The sequence below is a fragment of the Papilio machaon genome, chromosome Z (genome assembly GCF_912999745.1).
Source record: "Papilio machaon chromosome Z, ilPapMach1.1, whole genome shotgun sequence".
Taxonomy (NCBI): domain Eukaryota; kingdom Metazoa; phylum Arthropoda; class Insecta; order Lepidoptera; family Papilionidae; genus Papilio; species Papilio machaon.
In genome coordinates this window covers 8,474,145-8,490,838 of record NC_060016.1, presented here as the reverse complement: position 1 = coordinate 8,490,838, position 16,694 = coordinate 8,474,145, and the positions used below count along the sequence as shown (strand labels likewise).

The 16,694-nt window shown below is 30.8% G+C and overlaps 3 protein-coding genes across 4 annotated transcripts in view; all 3 read left to right on the top strand.

Annotated features, from left to right (window-relative positions):
• LOC106717089 (FK506-binding protein 2) overlaps positions 1-3,433 on the top strand; it is a 31,955-nt gene extending 28,522 nt beyond the window's left edge. The window contains exons 2-4 of one of the 2 annotated variants that reach the window (XM_014510800.2): positions 297-385; positions 2,212-2,465; positions 3,166-3,433. In XM_014510800.2, the coding sequence (XP_014366286.1) occupies positions 297-385; positions 2,212-2,465; positions 3,166-3,348 (526 nt within the window). In that variant the 3' untranslated portion in view covers positions 3,349-3,433. The remainder of the gene's footprint in view (positions 1-296; positions 386-2,211; positions 2,466-3,165) is intronic. The other variant, XM_014510802.2, reaches the window with a different exon arrangement.
• Positions 3,434-5,403: 1,970 nt separating this feature from the next.
• On the top strand, positions 5,404-7,140 carry LOC106717291 (heparanase). Its single transcript, XM_014511108.2, has one exon. The coding sequence runs from the start codon at positions 5,545-5,547 to the stop codon at positions 7,084-7,086; it is 1,542 nt and encodes a 513-aa protein (XP_014366594.2). The 5' UTR covers positions 5,404-5,544; the 3' UTR covers positions 7,087-7,140.
• A 3,886-nt stretch (positions 7,141-11,026) lies between these two features.
• On the top strand, positions 11,027-16,357 carry LOC106717292 (locomotion-related protein Hikaru genki). The gene is made up of 10 exons (XM_014511109.2): positions 11,027-11,450; positions 11,787-11,878; positions 11,957-12,059; positions 12,136-12,224; positions 12,639-12,798; positions 12,886-13,059; positions 14,778-14,912; positions 15,523-15,666; positions 15,764-15,973; positions 16,078-16,357. Exons 1-10 carry the CDS (start codon positions 11,378-11,380, stop codon positions 16,338-16,340), a joined length of 1,443 nt encoding a protein of 480 aa, XP_014366595.2. The 5' UTR covers positions 11,027-11,377; the 3' UTR covers positions 16,341-16,357.
• The last annotated feature ends 337 nt before the right edge of the window (positions 16,358-16,694 follow it).

Here is a 16,694-nt window from a genome sequence, read left to right as displayed (position 1 = left end):
TGCCATTATATGGGATAAGTAACTAGTAAAAAAAAGTTAGAATATCATAAAAAGTATAAATTGTCTTAGAGTAAACATATTTCAGATAACTTTCTAACTTTAATGGTCAAAAGGGGTCAGAAACACTAACCGTTGAAACCATGCTGTAAGCGTATATATGTAAAAAAAATATATTTTCATGTCCGCAAAAAATCAGTAAGGCAAAATGTGGAGACAGTAAAGTCGATGATAAATAAGGGTCAATTAGATTCCATGATTGTAATACTTATCTTATTTGTAATTTTTTATTGTTCCAGCTATGACCGCGACCAGCCGTTCACATTCCAACTTGGCGTTGGTCAAGTGATTAAGGGATGGGACCAGGGTTTAGTCGATATGTGTGTTGGTAAGTTTATCTTTTTATTTGAAAACCATTTATAAATTAACATTAAGGTTATTCTACACACATCTCATCCTTCGATTAAACATTTAAAATCTTTTACAAATCAAATCACTAATTGCTTTAGTTCAAATTGACTGGGACGACCAGACATTTAACTCTCAGGTCCCTGTTAGATAAATGTATTGCGTTAAATATTAAACACGTATAAAATTTATGAGGCCATTTGCAGAGCGAGTATTTACGAAATACCCGTGTGTACACACGTACACTACAGAGCACTTCCTTGCTACTAAAAAGATAGGATACCAATCAAAATCAATTCAGTTTTTGATTTATGTAACTCTATTGCAGTTTATTAATCCATTGCAATAATAAATTTATTATTGATATAATAATATTGGGAATTTGAAATTTGAAACATCTGTAGTAAAAATAAAAATAGTATTTTACAGATGATCTACTCAAGTCGAAGCTATTTAAGGTTAAAAAGCTAAGTTAAGGAGTACAAGAAATAAAAGGTTCCCTTAGGGCAACGAATGTCAAACTTTTTTTGACATGTTTGATAATAATAGCATTTTGTAAATTCAACAAAAAGTTTGATTTTTGCTACATCTATATTTGCGTTAGGATCAGTTCAAATATCACGAGTTTTATTTTTTATTAATATGAAAGTTTAAAAAAAACAGACAAATGAAATCGGACACAGTACTAGTACAGGTTTCATTTTAATTCAAACTTTACTCAAATAAATATTATTAATTTTATGAATAAATAACAAAAAAAAAAAGATTTTAACATCTATCATAATAACTCGTAGTTTAATATTCTTGTAAATAGCAGGAGTACAAAATGATCACTGTTTTTTTAATACAATTATTGCTAGAGCCCATGGCTTTTGGCATATTAGGCGGATACGCAACCATAGCATTATCACGCAACAATATCAATGAAACACTTCAATTTCCGACCGATCTCTTGTAATTTATACCTAGTTTAAATGTTTGCAGTGTTTTCGTTGGCACAATTTGATGTGATATATAGGTAAAGGGATAATGAAATCTAATTAATGCTATTGTAACGTAAAAATTGTTTTGTGGAAAATATTTACCTTTACGATAATTAGATATTTGTAATTGAACGGTACTAATTCATTGTTAATTTTATACTTGTCGGATTTGACCATTTGACGTCAGAGGTACAGTAGTATGAAAAATGGTGACGACTAAAATTTCTTTACTCAAGTAATATTCGACTTATAAACAAGTGCAAAGATATATGATTACTAGTTAAATTAAGCGTTTAAAAAAGGTTAAAATGATCTTCAAGTGAATATTATTTTATTAAGTCGATATTCAAATAGAATATTCTTTATGTAGTAAAAGACAGTGTACAGTGAACAAATAACTTTTATAATACCGGCACTCACATATCGCACCGCTATCAGAGGTTCATTTTCTATCTAAAAGAATTATCACTGCGACTTCTCATTGCTGGCAGGGAAGAAAGAAATTGTACATTTTTGCTTTAAATTGAAATTTGACAAAATATATAGAAAATACGGACTACTTATCTTATTTTACGTAATTTAAGAACCAAGTAAATATAACTGTTTTATTTCAAAACCCCTATTAGATAACCACATAACTTACGGCTATTTCGATCAGTTCGAATTTAACCATGGATGGATGGATCATCTAAATTTTAGTATTCATAATATTAGTAACATTTAGAGGGCCATACATATTATTTGTAAATATTTACACTGGGTTTCATAAATTAAAAGTGTTGAAAAGAAAAAATATTAATCAAATTTTTGTTTTTTTTTTTAGGAGAAAAACGTAAACTGACCATCCCATCATCCCTCGGGTACGGTGAACGTGGGGCCGGCAATGTGATCCCTCCTCACGCGACCCTCTACTTCGAAGTCGAGTTGATCCACATTGGGGATTCCCCGCCAACCACCAACGTGTTCAAGGAAATTGACGCCGACAAGGATAACATGTTGTCCCGCGAAGAAGTGAGTATAGAATTAGCGTTTCAAGCGATGGACTCTGACGGCGACAAAGAACTATCGCGCGAGGAGGTCAGTCCACGTTGGTTTCTTTGGTGGAGGAAGGGTTTAAGGTCATCCTTGCCACTGTCGCTGATTTTACTTAACCTATTCTTATTTTCACTATAAAAATACAATAATTAGCATTCGCCTATTGTTAATTATATTCCTAAACAAAACTGATCGTCTCGTCTAATGAACTGTTACATCAAGACTGTATCCATTTATGATGTTTGAAAGTTTTAGTAGCATGCACTTAACTAACTTTTCCTATCGCATTTCTTATTACCATACATTAGACTAAACCAAATTTATTTCAATTCCCTTAACTTAACACTGACTTGTATTAATAAGCTCGTTTATTTAATAGCCTGTGTGACTCCTTTGTCAGTTTGACGGAACTAGCCTTCGCCCTGCAACTAAATAATATAATAAATTATAATCTTGTAAATAAAAAAATATTAAAGTTATAATTATTGTAATAAATGAAATGAAAATAATATTTAAATAAAACTTACTCGTAACTTATATATACATTTACGTGGAACCATTTTTACAAAACCAGTCCAAATAACTTGTACAGATTTTGTGATCGTTTTAACATTAAATCTTTGTTATTAGCACATAAGTAACAAGGTTCTAAACTTTTGGAGGATTAAATTATTTTTTTTTAATTTAGTAACGTCATCTAGCAATTCAATATATTTATTAATTGATTGGTTTTAACTCGCAGGTAAGCGAGTATCTGAAGAAGCAAATGGTGCCCGCCGACGGTGCCGAGATGAGCGAGGACATCAAACAGATGCTTGAGAGCCATGACAAGCTTGTTGAGGAGATCTTCCAACACGAGGACAAAGACAAGAATGGCTTCATCAGCCACGAAGAGTTCTCCGGACCAAAGCACGACGAGTTATAAACATTTTGTTTAGAAATAGCCGCTTCCTTACTCAATTATGTTACTCTAATTGGATGCGGAATATAAGACTTTTTATAAAAAATTAATCTTCGTTTTAAAATTTAAAATTTTTCAAAACATTTTTTTTTCTTTATTTTTACAATATCTCGTTATGATTTTATAATTTAGTAAATTAAAAATTTAGAACATATGTTATTTTTAGACAGAGGTGTGTTTTATAAAAAAAAAATTGTTGATACGATTGTACTTAGTTGCTCTAAGTTGTTGGTGTATCTATGATCTATGAGTTCGTTATAATTTAATGTAAAGTCTTTGTATGTTTAACTGATTATATGTATACATATCTATATAAATAATATTACTTATTGGAACATATAATCATTACCGATATAAGCTGTTAAACATAAGTTCTATCTCATTATGCATCTGTAACTTTCGAAACTTGTTTATAATCTTAATTCATAACAAAATGTCTTTTTATACCCATTCATCGGCGCCATATTATGGATTAAGTAAGACTGATTCAATATTATTTAACATAAGATTGATTGTCAAGTTTTTGCCAATATCTCGCATCAATTTAATGAATAAAAACTTGAAGATTACAGTGCATTTAATGATCTGAAATAAAATATTCAAGCATCACTTATTTAAAATACAGATTATATATGATTTCAATAATTAAATTAAAACAATTTGATCATAATGGTATATCAATAAACATACTTAATAAAGCTGTTTTTTTTTTTCATCTTTCCTAAACCCAATCACGTTTATATATTGTGCAATATAAGGCAAACACTTTTATTTTAACTAAATATTGAAAGAAATAGTCTCGCCTCGAGGCACAGACCGGTGTTTTTTAATCTGCTATCGCACATCCTACTCCGTTGGCCGGTAAGATCTTAATGATGACCACGCACGTTAGATTTTGTACAATGATTTTTAACTCACATGCCTTTAGTATTTTAATACTGTATTTTATACACCTACTGTTTGTTACATGCACAAAGTAGTATAAAACCGTGGTAATATGAAACTTTGTTATGTCTGCAAGGTTAAAATCGTCATGTCATGCAAAGCCTATCGTGGCCGACATCAAAGCGAAAAAGAAAAAAGTTAAAATTTCTATCAACATTTTCATGATTTTTAAAATATATTTGATGTTATGAGGCTGGTCAAAAATATAAAAACCCTATGATGACGGCGCCACAAGCTTCGTTGATGTTGCAACACTTTTCTTACACGTCAATGCATTTAAGGAAATTATGTAAATCAAAGTATCGCAAACTCATAAATTCCACCGCGAATACAATAAAATAATTTGACAACTTGACGACGACAAATAACAATGTCAATGTATGGCAAAAAATAATATTTTTAGTGAGTGTTATCATTACAAGACATAAATATCGTTGGTTTTCCGCAACGTGGCGAAGGTTTCTATTTTACTGGTAAGGCTATAAATGCTTTTATTTAAATAAGTGTTTAAAAAATACCAAGAAGTATATCTGTCCTGTATACACTTTTAATTTAGCTTTCAAGACCTTTAAACTCTGAAAATTACGTTTATCTGTGAAACATTGACATGTCAAGCGATTGACAGTGACAATCGACAATCTACCTACTGATTTGCCATTTTCAAAGTGTTCAATTATCCAATACCTATGTTGAAATAAGAATGCTTCCATTGAACTGATATTTATTATTTTTAGGAATTATATTACCTGGGTAAGTATGTAACATGAATGTAAAAACTATACCTAATTTTCATTACATCTTTTTATTTCAGGTAAAAATACTAATACTAATAAGAACCTTCAGAAGTTCAGGACTCAAATTATTTAATACCTAAAAAGCGCAATCAATTTATATTTTTATAAAAAAACCTAATAACGGTTAAAATTTTAACTTAAAGACAGTTTCTTTCCCGAAATTGAATCTTATACTTGACTAATTTGGCAACACCAATTTGTTTGCTACATCTGCAAATCTGCAAAGCTTCAATTCTGAACTTCATTTAATTTTATCTGTGTAACATGGCATTTGCAGCTTGCAGCATTTGCTATTTATTTTGAAATTATTCAATAGTGGTTAGATTGTAGTTGATGCCATAAGTTTGTAATACCTATATGAAGGACTAATATGAGGTGAGCAGTAATTCTTGCTTATAGAGGACAACTTACGTTTAAAAAAATGATTTGCGGTAAACGTCTCGCAACTATTTGTGCAATAGCAATTTTTTGTGACATCGGATTGATTCTTTACTTTATAAAATACTATGGTAATCAAAAGTGCTTCGTTACAATTGACGAACATCAAGAAATCGAAACCATTCTACCGGACAACTTTTTAAGTATCGGCATCGATGCCTCTGAACTACAAGATTATCATAGGGTAGATTTTACTAAACTTCGTTTCCGAGAACTTGCTGCAGCATTAAAGCCTGCACATTTAAGAATAGGAGGTACAATGTCTGATCGACTCATTTTCAGTCCGAAAGATAATCCTCACTTCTCTTGCCATGAATGTGCGTCTAATATTTCAAAAGCCGAATGCCATGCAGTAAAAAAAATGTGTAAACATAAAGAGCTACCGTTTTTTGTTTTAACCGGAAAAAAGTGGTCAGAAATAAATGAATTCTGCAATGCTACAGGAATTAAGCCTTTGTTTGCTCTTAATTTATTGTTGCGTGATAATCACGAATGGAATAGTGACAATGCTGTTGAGATGTTCGAATATTCAAGGCATAGAGGCTACAAAGTAGACTGGCAGCTTGGTAATGAGCCAAACTCTCTACACCATATATTTCATGTCACTGTAACTCCAAAGATGTTAGCTCATGATTTCAAAAAATTAAGGCATGTTTTAGACCACCATGGCTACAACAACTCACTACTTGTGGGTCCAGATACAACAAGACCACAGCCAAACTGTCATAATTGCCTACAGTACATGATTGACTTTCTTGGTAATGGATCCAATGTTATAAATGTAAGATCATGGCATCAATATTATTTAAATAGTAGAACAGCTAAACTTGAAGATTTCTGGGATCCAAAAATCTTTAATTTACTCAGTGATCAGATAATAACTATGAAAAATAATACAAAGAATTACAATGACATACCAATGTGGATAACTGAGACTAGTAGCTCATATGGTGGAGGTGCTCCGGGATTATCAAACTCTTACGCTGGGAGTCCATTATGGCTTGATAAATTGGGTCTATGCGCTAAACACAATATAACAACTGTAGTAAGACAAAGTTTCTTTGGAGGTAATTACAGTTTGGTGGATAATAATTTGGAGCCATTACCAGATTGGTGGGTTAGTGTATTATATAAAAAACTTGTAGGCAATAAAGTGTTACATCTCAATTGTAATTGTTCACCTATGCAGAGAATGTATGTTCATTGTACAAACAGAAAATATACAAATGATACAACAGCTATAACTATATATGCTATTAATTTGGAAATGGGTAAAGCCAGGTTTTTTTTGAACGGTACAGCTATACAAGGCAAGGATTTAAATATAGATGAATTTATAATAAGTGCTCCTTCGAATAATAGAAAAACTAAAACGGTACTACTTAATGGCTGGCCATTATATTATGAAAACTCAATGCCTGATTTAGTGCCTCATCATATAAGATATGGTAATGTTATATCAATGCCACCATATTCTATAGGTTTCTGGGTTGTCAAAAATACTTTGATAAAGAATTGCAATTAGGAATTACATTAGAAAAAGAACATCAAACATTGAATCTTATTAGTTTTCTTATGGACCCAGTGTTAATTTTTTCTAATTGTTACAAAGTTATCAAATGAATGCTTTGTAACTTTTCAAACTTAAAAGATCTCTCAGTGATTATTTGTTACTAGCCTGTGTTTAGTAAGTGTTGTTTTTTTTATTTAGAATCATAAATATATTTTTAATGTTAATTTTTAATAAAATTGAATTCTTAATATTAATTTAAATAGGTGCTGAACAATTATACTTGTGTCCCATTATGTATATCACACTAAGATTTACTGCTGTAATTTTGTATACTTTAAATGTGACTAATAATACATTTATAAATTCACCAACAGCCTTTTGCAAAGTTGTATTTAAAATTGTTGTATTTCATAGAATTATGTCGGTTTTTTTTTAACAATGCGTGAATCTCATCCTCTATTCAGACAGGAAATTATGTAAAATCTTTGAATACAGTTCCAAGTGATTTCAGTAACAAGCTGTAGTAAACCTCTGTGTGATATAGTCATAGTCCACTTGTATAGCTTTCTAAGTTTATGTTGAATATATATTTCGTGACTTTTGGATATATTTTTAAATCTAGTGTAAATTTTTAGGCCATGTAAGAAAAAACAATTATTCAACATGTTTGGTGCCACCAACATGTCTTGAACGTTAACATTGATACACTGATAATAATGATATGATATAGTGGCACTGAAAGTATAAACTGCTTAGGTGATATGACAATATATAAATTTTCTATATATATCTACAAATCTTTTTAATAATATCTTCTAATTGAAATTTAATATTTTTATTAGTCTAATTATAGGAAATGCCTTCTGTTAGCTAAAAGCCAATAATAATAAATATAAGAACATTACAAGAACATATGTATTTGTTACTGTAAAAGTCCAAAACTACATTAAAACTTAGTATTTACCAAGTAAATTGTAAACGCTTGTAAACAAAGATCATAAAATTTTCCCGACTTATAAGTAGTTGGTAAATCTTAAGATTCACTATAGTTTGAGCCTTTACAGTAACAATTAATTGTCAAATAATAAGTATACTAAATGAGGAACATTATTAAATTGCTTGATAGTAGCACCTTTGACATTATGATAATATGGTCTTGTTAGTACATGTTTCAATTCATAATTGTTTACAATTAACTTCAACGACTATGTTCACTAGTCAAGGAGATGTCTTTATGTGACATTGAAAGGTATTTAGCTTGAGTTAGATAAGGCACATATATAAAATATTTCAATTTATCTCATTTACACAATGTAAGATCTGTTTCTTAATTTAAACTCAGATCTGTAAATTAAATCGTTTTGTATAAATTTTTGTAGAATGTTAAGTTTAAAACATGCATTTTTAATTAGGATAGTTTCTTAAGGATTATTACTTTTTACCTCTTACATGCAATTTTTGAAAGTTTTTGAATGAAGGTGAAATAGCGTATAATTTCTACAGATATATAAAACAATTACATATTAGCTTTTGCTTGCGAATTGCAAACTAAACGCGGAATTAAAAAAAAAAGAAATCGTGATAAAAAGTATTCTATGTCCATTTTCTTGTTCAAAGCTGCCAGCCACCAATTTTCAGTAAAATTGGTTCAATCCAGCCGTTTAATGTTCACAAAATGTTACAAATATTGGTGCTCATTTATCAGATCAGTAAGGGAAAAGAAATAATTTGTTATCACAAACATTATTACAATAATATATTTGTATCCCCACAATTTTTAAATATAACCTAAAAGATTTTTATAAAATGTTGCAAGCAAGTTGTGATCATTTAATTAATATGTGAGACTGACTAGATCTAGAATATTAATTTATTCCAGTGTGCCTAACAGTAACAATACTTTTATATTCATGTTTCAATAATAATTTTTAGTATGCATATTATAAGTTAGAGCCTAACCAAAAAAAAAATTAGAAAGTGTTATAATTACATTTTAGTTTAGCATTATATGTCAACCTATTTTATTGCTGATATTAGATGGAACCAGAAATCATGATTATTGAAATTAAATTATGAATAGGCTTCCAAAAATACAATCTTGTCAACAAAAAAACAAAGTACTTTTACTGGAAGCAGTTTTGGTGATACTATTGAAGGGTGAAACAATCTTTTAATTAAACAGTGTTAATTTTTAAAAAAAAAAAACAGTAACAGTTTATAATATTTAATTGTAATTATTGTATTTTAAATATCTTAACAATGTTTTGATCTTATGTATAACCTACTTGTTTACGAGTAAATTAAATTGATTAGCAGAAGATAAACAATTCTGACATGCTATATTATTATTATATAGTATTGATATTGAAGAGTAATTGAGATTGTAAATTAAATAAAATGTTTAATGTTCTAGTTCCAATAACCTTGATAGCAATTGATTAAGATGCACACATTAACTGTATTATATCTCTACACAGATGAAACATTTATTGCATTTTAATTATCTACTGTTGCATTTAATTTACTAACACTCTTGTCAATAACACAGAGAATTTAGATTTTCATTTAGCTTTCCTGCTCTTCCTCCATACATCAATGAATACATGATCATTATTTACAGGTATTCCTTATATTGCTATGGGGAATCACTACATAAAATTTTGATAAGTTGTTCCAGGATTAGGCAACCACTGCCAACACTGTCTTACACTTTTGTAACTTATATCTCAAAATACCCAAAACACCAAAGCCTATGTTTGACAATTCAGTTTGCAACCTCTTTCAATTTCCTTATTATTAACTAACATGCTAGTATACTTCTTAAATATCGCATTTCATGAGCATTTATATTTTATTTTGTATTAATTCTAATACAACACATTTTTAAGAGGCCTTTTTCTATTTCTACTAATTAGTTATTTTATTGTTTAGATTTTTAATCTAATTAATAGTTATAAGTAAAGTAGTAATGCATTTTTCCATTTTTTTTACTGTTGCATTAAATTAGTATCATATTTAAACATTTATATGTATGTCCTTGACTATTTGTATCGAGACATGCTACAGGCCTATGCTGTATACACTTGTTTAACAGTTGATTTCCACTGCTGAAATATTTATACAAAAACACCTCATTCTCTTTCAAAAAACAGATGTTTCTGTTCATGTGTTTTGGCAGTGGAAACTCGTAAAATTTATTAGACAAAATGTTGCTTATATAAAAGAATATATGGTAAGTTTATGAAACATGTGGAACTATTTATGTAACCCACAAGATTGGTAATTGTTAAATTTTATGCTATAAAAAATCATATTGTGATGAAAGATTGCTACGATTATAATATATGAAGTTATAATGAAGATGTTGTCTTATTAGTAATTGACCCCTTAAATATAATTAAATAATGCTAATGCTTAACTATTATTTTTAAGAAGCCTAGAGTTTTTTGACCAATAGAAGCTTGCACATGACTATTAAGCAGTACACAGGAAAGGGTTTTTCTGCAGGATGTCGGTGGTAAATATTTTTGGAGGGAATATTGATCCACTTTTAGGATTAGATATGCCTGATATTGATCACAGTTTCATAAATCGGAATTCATATTATTGTAAACAAAAATTGACAAGTTGACATTGAAACATTTCATGAATATTGCCATATACAAATATATCTTCTGTAAGTTTATATACAAACTTTGATCCTGTTTTTCAAAAACTACTTATCATCAAAGCATATAATTATATTTTTGGGCTATATAGCTACAGTTTGCTTATTAACGTTTTCAATAATGAATTTCATAGAACAAGACACAATTACAATTTTATAGAGGACTTAACATTTTTAATTGTTAATATTAAAACTAATTATACGAAATTACTTAATAAATGTTATTACCTCTTACTACATAACTAGACTAGAAGGTGTAACTTTCACTTTCCTTATGTATCTTAGTCTTCAATAGCCCCAACCTCTGTAATACGATCTTTGGGTCTAACTCCCAAGCTTAAGGAACGTCGATCATCACAGTACATCATATCCTGGCTTTTGCTCGTGTTCATCTCGTCTCCTCAATGCTTCTACTTTTATTAACCGTTAACCAGTTAACCATACAGAATTCTATTATTCTGTGGTTAGTAAATTGCTCCTAGTCCAATCCAATCCAATCACTCTCAATAGTTGGCAGAACCTTGTGCCAGTAATATACTTCATAATATAAAGAGTTGTTCTGGTTGATAAATAAAATTGATATATTTAGAGTTTACCACATGCCATATATGCAGCTTTTCATAAAACAAATACAAAATGATTCTTCTTGTGTTAGTGTTTCTACCTCTACTCAAATGTTTTGCTGAAGAAAATGTCACTGTACCCCAAGGTAATGTAATAAATATTTCACTATGAGGCGACGAGACGAAAAGGATGTTCATCTTATGATGTATCTTTCACTTTACAGTTTACAGCACAGAATATCGTAGTGTAATGGAACGGTATTGTAACGGTTTTGAAAAATAGAATCGTAAAAATTTCGTTTACGTTTTTATTTTATTTATTTCATTTTACACAAATATTGTTATTTCTCTAGCTGGCTACTGGCTTCTCATATTTCCTAGGACAAAAACCTAGTACATACAATGCACGGTATATACTTGGTTGAAGTCAAGATTTTTTGTTGATTTTTAGAATCACCTGCATGGTATTTTTTTTTTTTCAGATGAATATAAATGTTCTTTACCAGATGTTACAAGTATTGATGATAATCTGGACATTACCAGATTTAGGTCAGATTTCTCAAAAATTTCTGAGGTATCAGCTATTTTTTTTCTGGTTCCATTCCTTTCTGTGTTAAAATTATATTTTGCTATATTAGATTATCCTTTTCAGGTAAAATTTCCAGGTCTTATTGGTCCGTTAAATGAGAGATTAATATGCAAAATAAAATGCATAGATGGTAATTGGGTTGGCCCCTTATGTTCTACTACAGCTGGTAAAATTAATTTGTTTAATCTGAAATTTAATTGTGAACAACTTTCAGATTTGTTAAAATTATGATATATTTCCAGATGGCAGGTTTCAACCAATATTGCGTGAATGCTTTTACCGGGATGACTATAAGTTATTATCAATTTCATTCAAGAATTCATCAATTGAGGTAATATCAAACTGTTTACCTACTTTTAGGAATACTCATCTCTTTAGCAGCAAGAGACATGTTGTGGTTTGCTTCAACTAACACCCATCTGTCACCAAAATTGAAAAAGTAGCTATAAAATTGCTATGTTTTATTAAATCAATTTAATTAAAAAAATAAATCTAGTCAATACTTCATCATCATCATCATCATTGTCAGCCTGAAATTGTCCACTGCTGGACGTAGGCCTCCTCCATCGATTGCCACAATGACCGGTCCTGAGCCGCCCGCATCCAGTGCACTCCCGCAACCTTGACCAGGTCATCGGTCCATCTTGCAGGAGGCCTACCCACGCTGCGTCGACCTAGTACCCTAAAATTATTACTTAAAGAACACCTTAGCTAAGCTTAAAAAATTAATCGTTTTAATTAACAGAAGGAAACATACTTCCCTCATGGTTCAATAGTTACATCAAAATGTAAGCATTTCGGATTATACAAATTGAAAGGTGAAAGCCAAGTGAGATGTGAAAATGGAGAATGGAGTCCGAAATTTCCTGAATGTGTTCCCACTACATTAGTCACCAACTTTACAGGTAAGGTTGTCTCTTCAATAAATCTTAATTTTGAATGTTATTTTCTGATGTATGTGCTTTTAAATAACATTGAACATTTTATTTAAGGTGATGCCCCACCATCCATACAATATATAATTGTTAGTGGTTCAGCAGTGGTGGAGCCCTCTGGTGAACTGTTTGTATACCCGGAAAGTACGCTATGGCTTGATTGTATTATACCTCGAGTTTCCGGAGACCCAGATTGGAGTTGGACACAAGCTTTAGGGCAACACAATGCAGGTGATTTGTTTTCTAAATCTGCAGATACAATATTATGCTTTTATATACTTGATTCTCTAAATTTGCTGCAGTAATAAATCTGTGAATATAGTTTTCATTTTTGTTTTAAGGATATATTAGCTGAATTGCTATTACATACTAAAATATGCTACTGCATTAAAATACAACCTATTAAAGAAAAATCTTAAAAGTCTAATTGATAACAAAAAAGGGATAAAAGTTTTATAAAGATAATTTTTGGACTAGAAACCAACACATGCACACTTAGATCATCCTTCCAAATTATCATTATAATCTGATAAATAGTTTAAGCATGGTTACCGCAGAACACCACTACAATGACTGTTAATACATATATACAGAGCTGGGCATTAACTCGTTAATCCGTTAATCGTTAATTAACGAAGTTAACATTTTGCTTAACGGATTAACTTTTAAGTTAACTTCAAAAAGTGTTAACGCTTTTGTTAACTTCCGTTAAACTCAACTTCCGTTAATAAAAGTCCGTTAATCGTTAAATTAGAAACTTGGAGACGTGCTGTCATTTTGTTTAAATTATGTTCAGCTATGTTGGGCGACTATCGGCGACTCGAATGGTAAACGAACGAATTGATAATTGATATATGTGAAGTTCGCGTGCAAGTGTGATGCATCAGAGCGTTCGGGAAAGACGTGACCAACAGAAAAAGAAGGTTCGAAATAGTATATTTCATTACGAGTGTATAAAAGCACGAGTATGTAATAGCCCACATTCCGAACGCTCTTCGTCCCTGCAATACGCCACTCTTTGAGCAACTGTATTAAAACACTTTTTACTCGTGCTTTTTCTTTAGCTTTTCCAAACTCGTGCGTTCTCTTTCCCAACTGTCTAAATAATGTCTATTAAAAGAAAAAACAACCGCGAAGTTTTTACAAAAAAAAATCATTGAAGTTTTTATGATTCATGCAAATATTTTTAAAAAAGAAGCTCCTAATTTGTTACAATATCAGATTTAATGATTTGATTCAATGAATTAGGTTAGGTTTCATTTTATATTTAATCTCATTAAATTTCATTTTCATTTCATATTGATAAAAATAATCTACTGAAGACTTGGCCGTTTGGGCATAGTTCCCTTTGCCTTCCCAGAATGGGTGAGGAAAACAAAAAAAAATCTCTGTTTGTATTCTTTTACGGTTGGCGCCATTTTTCAAACATTTTAGTTAGTTGAGTTTATTGTGTTTTTTATTCTATTAAATTGTTTCATTTTTCGCAACTATATTAAAAATAGTTGTTTAGTACACGTGCGGAATTGTCATTACAACTTATTCCAACTGTCAACTCTCACCTTCGGCTGCGCCTCGGCTCGGGTAGACATTTGTCGGAACTCTGCAATGACAGGCTTTCCGCACTCGTAATGAAATATACTATAATGCATTCATACTTGTCTCTAATACTAATGTGTTATAGAATGTATAGTCAAATTACTATTTTAAACAAGTGTCGCCACAATAAGTGTGAAATTAGTATGTACAATTTTGGTATGGTTAACTGTTAACGATTAACTTTAACTTGCGTTAAATTTTCGAAAATTTAACGCTTTAACTATTAACGAAGTTAATTTTTTAATTAACGAATTAACGATTAACGAAGTTAACTTTTCGATTAACTGTGCCCACCTGTGCATATATATTAATAAAACTGACACAATTTTAACACAGAACAATGTGAATTTCAGCTTGGGCAACAGACGACGGAGAGAAGGAAACGCACTATCGCTTGACATTAACAAAGATGTCAGCACGACACAGTGATCAGTACACATGCACTTCGTCCGGAGGCCATACTAACACCATCATCATTAAAGTTGTTAGTGAGTCTTATTTACATCAGGACTATATATTATCTATCTATATATATAAAAGAAAGTCGTGTTAGTTACACTATTTATAACTCAAGAAGGGCTGAATCGATTTGACTGAAAATTGGTGGACAGGTAGCTTAGAACAAGGAAACGGACATAGGATAATTTTTACCCCGTTTTCTATTTTTTTACTCCGCGCGGACGGAGTCGCGGGTAAATGCTTGTTATATATAATAAGTTATTTATTACACTACATATATATCATATACATCCATCTGGGTTAATGAAATAGTGTAGGTATATGGCAGAATGTGGATAACCATAGAACAGTAAAACTTGTATTAATTTTATTCTTTTTGATAAAACAAATAAGTGTTTTGTCACAGCAGTGAAAACTTATAGTAAGACCTTAATAGAACTTTAAGGAAAGGTGTGAAAGAGAATATGCTAGTAATAAGTGGATTAGTTACCATTGACATAATAATAATATCCATCAATCCTTCTATCCATTTCAGTTGTCCATATAGGATCTATTTATATCTGCTTAATATTAATTGGAGAATTGTATACTTTCAAGGTCCCCGAAAGCTTAGTTTATATATGTTAATTACCTTTCCAGGTGTTGTTTGTCCACCAATAAATGTGTCATCGCCACGCATTCGTCTCTTCTCGCAAGGATGGAGACTTGGTCACTCTGTTCATTTCAGCTGTCAACCGGGCTACCACTTAAATGGTTCGGCAATAGTTAACTGTATGGGTAATGGTGAGTTTTATTTTTCTCTATATCAAGTTATTTATAAAATTGCAATATTTATATTACAAATTTATTGATATCTGATCATAATTCAACATTTTTACAGGTCATTGGTCTGCATTGCCACCTACATGTGAAGAAACTTTCTGTCCGATGCTAAGAACGTTGGGACCTCACTTAAGCCTTGTAGAATACAACTCTTCATATGGAGGTAGAGCGGTATTCCAGTGTTCTTGGGGTTATAGGCTCGTAGGCGCACCAGGTCTAGAGTGTGAATTCGATGGAAGATGGTCAGGCGATATACCACATTGCATACGTAAGTCTATAATAGTAATATCAAATGTTGCATTAAAATAACCAAAATAATAAAATTGCAAGAGGTAAAGGTAAAGAAATAGTAAAATATATTTTTTTTTCCAGCTATCTATTGTCCTAATCCGATTGTGCCAGAAAAAGGACGTTTATTAACACAAGCATCCACTAAAAATGGAAAATATGCTGTAGGTGATTTATTAATTTATGGATGTGACGAAGGATACCATGTCCTAGGTGAACAATCGATTGTATGCACCGAGAATGGATTTTGGTCACATCCTCCGCCATTTTGTCTACGCCCCTCAGAAATAAGGAAAGCAGACACAATTTATATAGAAAATACAACTTTAGTACACTTCGAAGATTAAGTATAACCATACAACTCTACTGCAGTGATACTTGTATTAATACATTATGTTATCAATTAATATTAATTACAATTAATACAATTGTCACTGCAGTTTAATTATACTGTAATTTTAGGCAATATATTCTGCTGCCTTACTCTAAGTTATTGAACAATAGCATTGATGAATATTGATGGAATTTTTCAGTATTATTTCGATTTCAAATATTAATAATAAGGATGCCTTCTCGAAGAAACTATTATTGGAAGATTTAAACAATCTTTGACTGGATTGAAATTTGGAATAGGTTTATTCTCAACCTATTCAACTTTAACCTATCCAATTTTAATGATTATTTTTATACAAGATGTGAAT

Bases quoted from the DNA above. Each gene is read 5' to 3' on its own strand.
- LOC106717292 (XM_014511109.2), top strand. From the start codon at position 11,378: ATGATTCTTCTTGTGTTAGTGTTTCTACCTCTACTCAAATGTTTTGCT. The intron at 13,060-14,777 runs GTGATTTGTTTT...TGTGAATTTCAG, and splicing joins TTTAGGGCAACACAATGCAG to CTTGGGCAACAGACGACGGA. The intron at 15,667-15,763 runs GTGAGTTTTATT...ACATTTTTACAG, and splicing joins AGTTAACTGTATGGGTAATG to GTCATTGGTCTGCATTGCCA.
- LOC106717291 (XM_014511108.2), top strand. From the start codon at position 5,545: ATGATTTGCGGTAAACGTCTCGCAACTATTTGTGCAATAGCAATTTTT.